At 39.4% G+C, this 2,982-nt stretch overlaps 1 protein-coding gene across 1 annotated transcript; it reads left to right on the forward strand.

Moving 5' to 3' along the window:
- The first annotated feature begins 1,758 nt into the window (after nucleotides 1-1,758).
- LOC101530505 (putative gustatory receptor clone PTE01) lies at nucleotides 1,759-2,742 on the forward strand. Its single transcript, XM_012930906.3, has one exon. The coding sequence runs from the start codon at nucleotides 1,801-1,803 to the stop codon at nucleotides 2,740-2,742; it is 942 nt and encodes a 313-aa protein (XP_012786360.2). The 5' UTR covers nucleotides 1,759-1,800.
- Nucleotides 2,743-2,982: the final 240 nt, after the last annotated feature.

Here is a 2,982-nt window from a genome sequence, read left to right on the forward strand (position 1 = left end):
GTATTGTGGGTAGTTTCGGGAGTGAACCTATGGATAGAGGAGGGCTTTTTCTTTCTGCCTTTGAAATAAAAATGAAAAAGGAATGAAACAAAATAAAAAATTATAGAAACTTCCTACAATAAGCCCATAAGTTCCATAATTGTTGTTCACTTACAGATAATCATATTACTAAGGAGTGTTGATATTATTTTCTGTGATTTTTGCTTTGCAGTTTTTCTTTGTCTCAATCTGAGTATGCAACATGCTTTTCACAAAGTAGAGTTGCTTTGGGTTTGCCAATTAGTGAACTGCAATCCATGAATCAGGAAGGAATAACATGAAAATATTTTATTTGTGTACAGGAAGCTTGGGACTCCATGCTGCCTTTGGACTTTGCCTGATACCAAACAATTCAAGTATAAGTAAAGCGGTTGACCATAAAAGCATAGGTCAGAGCTACCAGGCTTCTACATAAAGAAAAGAAAAGCTAATAAAAAAATAATTTTAGGAAAATATAAGTCTTCCATACCAGATAATATGCTGAAATCATATGGCATGGTTAAACATTTGCATTCACTTTTAAAAATCCAAAATTTCTAAACAATCCATTACCACTAAGTTATTGAGTTATAGGATGCAGTATTTGTGATCCATGATTTCCTGGGGATATTTACAACGTACTAAACCATATATGACACAATTTGGCAGGCTCTGGGAGATAGAAGTTATATGTGAAATGATTTATTTCTAAATGTTTTATATTTTTATTAATATTGAGGACAGTGCTTTTTCATTCTATAGGTATATTTCAAGAAGACAATCATTTACCATGCTCCCTTGTTTCCCCTAATACACTTGTCTCCATTCAGCAGCATTTGCGAAATCATGACTTTTATCTACTCAATATTCTTGGAGTAAATTTACCATTAAGCCTAACTTTCAACACTTGAAAACCAAGAAGATGACAATACCACTGGCATATAAACAGGTTCCAATGATCACCGTATCCAAAAATAACCATTTCGTTCCTACACATTTGGTTGTTCTGTATTAGATACACATGGCAGGGAATCTCTCTGGAACAGTATGTTTTTCTCTCACTTGTGTAGATTCCTGTGACCCACACTGAAGACCTCAGTGAAGTTACAGCTGCAGCTTCTGTGTGGGTCCTGACAGGGACATTGTAGATATTTTGGGGAGGCCCCTAGTGTCTGACTCTCAAAGAAAAATGATCATGGAGGGACTTGACGAAACAGAAGGATGACAAAAATACTGACCCAAAATAATACTTTGCTAACAAGAATAAATATTATCTTTGGATGGGAAGGCCACTACTTATTGTTTGTAACATATTAGGTGATTTTGAGTATGATCAGTGGCATGTTCAACCTAAATTCTTGGCTAATAAAATTTTTCTGCTAAGGTCATTAGAACAGGGTACATAGAAGGTATACAAAAGAAGGTCAGCATAGCAGAAACCAATTGTGAAAATGCTGCAGATGGTTGAGTTTGTGACTGTTGAGACAGAAGGCAGAGCTTGTATCACTGCCAAGCATGGACTAGAGCTGGATGTCTTGAAACTTGGGGAGAAAATATGGTTCAGTACTCATGAATTTCAAAACAATATTGCTAGAAAAACCTTCTCTTCCATCCTATTTATTCTACCAAGTTGAGAGTTATCCATGTGTTATATCCACTGAAAATATGTACAATTGCCATATACCTGACTTCCCAGGAACTCATGCTATTCTCTTTTACACAAGGTTCCTAGGTGATACGGAAACCAGAAATCTCACACATGTTGTCTCAGAATTCCATCTCATGAGCTTCTCAGAGGATCCAGAGCTACAGCCCCTCCTCCTGGGACTGTTCCTCTCCATCTACCTGGTCACAGTGCTTGGGAACCTGCTTATCATCCTGGCTGTCACCTCAGACTCCCACCTGCACACACCCATGTACTTCTTCCTCTGCAACCTGTCCTTGGCTGATGTGGGGTTCATTTCCACGACAGTTCCCAAGATGATTGTGGACATCTTCACCCACAGCATGGTCATCTCTTATGCTGGCTGCCTGACTCAGATGTCTGTCTTTATTACATGTGGATGCATGGATGATTTGCTCCTCACAGTGATGGCCTATGACCGGTTTGTTGCCATCTGTCACCCCTTGCATTACCAGGTCATCATGAATTCCCATCGCTGTGGAATCCTACTTTTGCTGTCATTTGTGGCCAGTCTGTTCGATTCCCTACTTTATAATGTTATGGTCTTCCAAATTACCTGCTTCAAGGGAGTGGAAATTTCCAATTTCTTCTGTGACCCCACTCAACTTCTCAACCTTAATTGCTCTGACACTCTCAGCAGTGACATAATCACATGTATTGCAAGCATCATATATGGCTTCCTCCCTTTGTCAGGGATCCTTTTCTCTTATTATAAAATTGTGTCCTCCATTCTGAGGGTCCCATCTCCAGGTGGCAGGTACAAAGCCTTCTCCACCTGCGGCTCTCATCTGACAATCGTTTGCTTATTTTATGGAACAGCCCTTGGTTTGTATCTCAGTTTAGCTTTCTTTGGCTCTGCTGGGAAGATTGCCTTGGCCTCATTGGTATACACAATGGTCACCCCCATGCTCAACCCCTTTATCTACAGCCTGAGGAACAGCGACATCAAGAGAGCCATGTGCATAGTCTTCAAGAAAACAGTCTTATTCCCATCCTTGTGCTATGCATTTGGACCTGGTGGGAAAGGGCAGCAGACCTAAACATTAGAGCTCCAAACTCACCTCCCTTTAAAAAGACTAGCAGAAGACAGGTGAAGTTCATTGGGACTAAGGTACTAACACGTGTTGAAGTAGGAAAATGGAACAAGGGTTGTATATGGACTGTGTACCACTGCTTCAATTTTTTTGCTGTGAATTTAAAACTATCGTAATATAAAGTGTTATAAATACAGCTACCGGTAAATAAATCATTTGAAAGGTCAAAATTTTGCTGAGTATTTT

Source organism: Ochotona princeps, chromosome 9, assembly GCF_030435755.1.
Source record: "Ochotona princeps isolate mOchPri1 chromosome 9, mOchPri1.hap1, whole genome shotgun sequence".
Lineage (NCBI taxonomy): Eukaryota > Metazoa > Chordata > Mammalia > Lagomorpha > Ochotonidae > Ochotona > Ochotona princeps.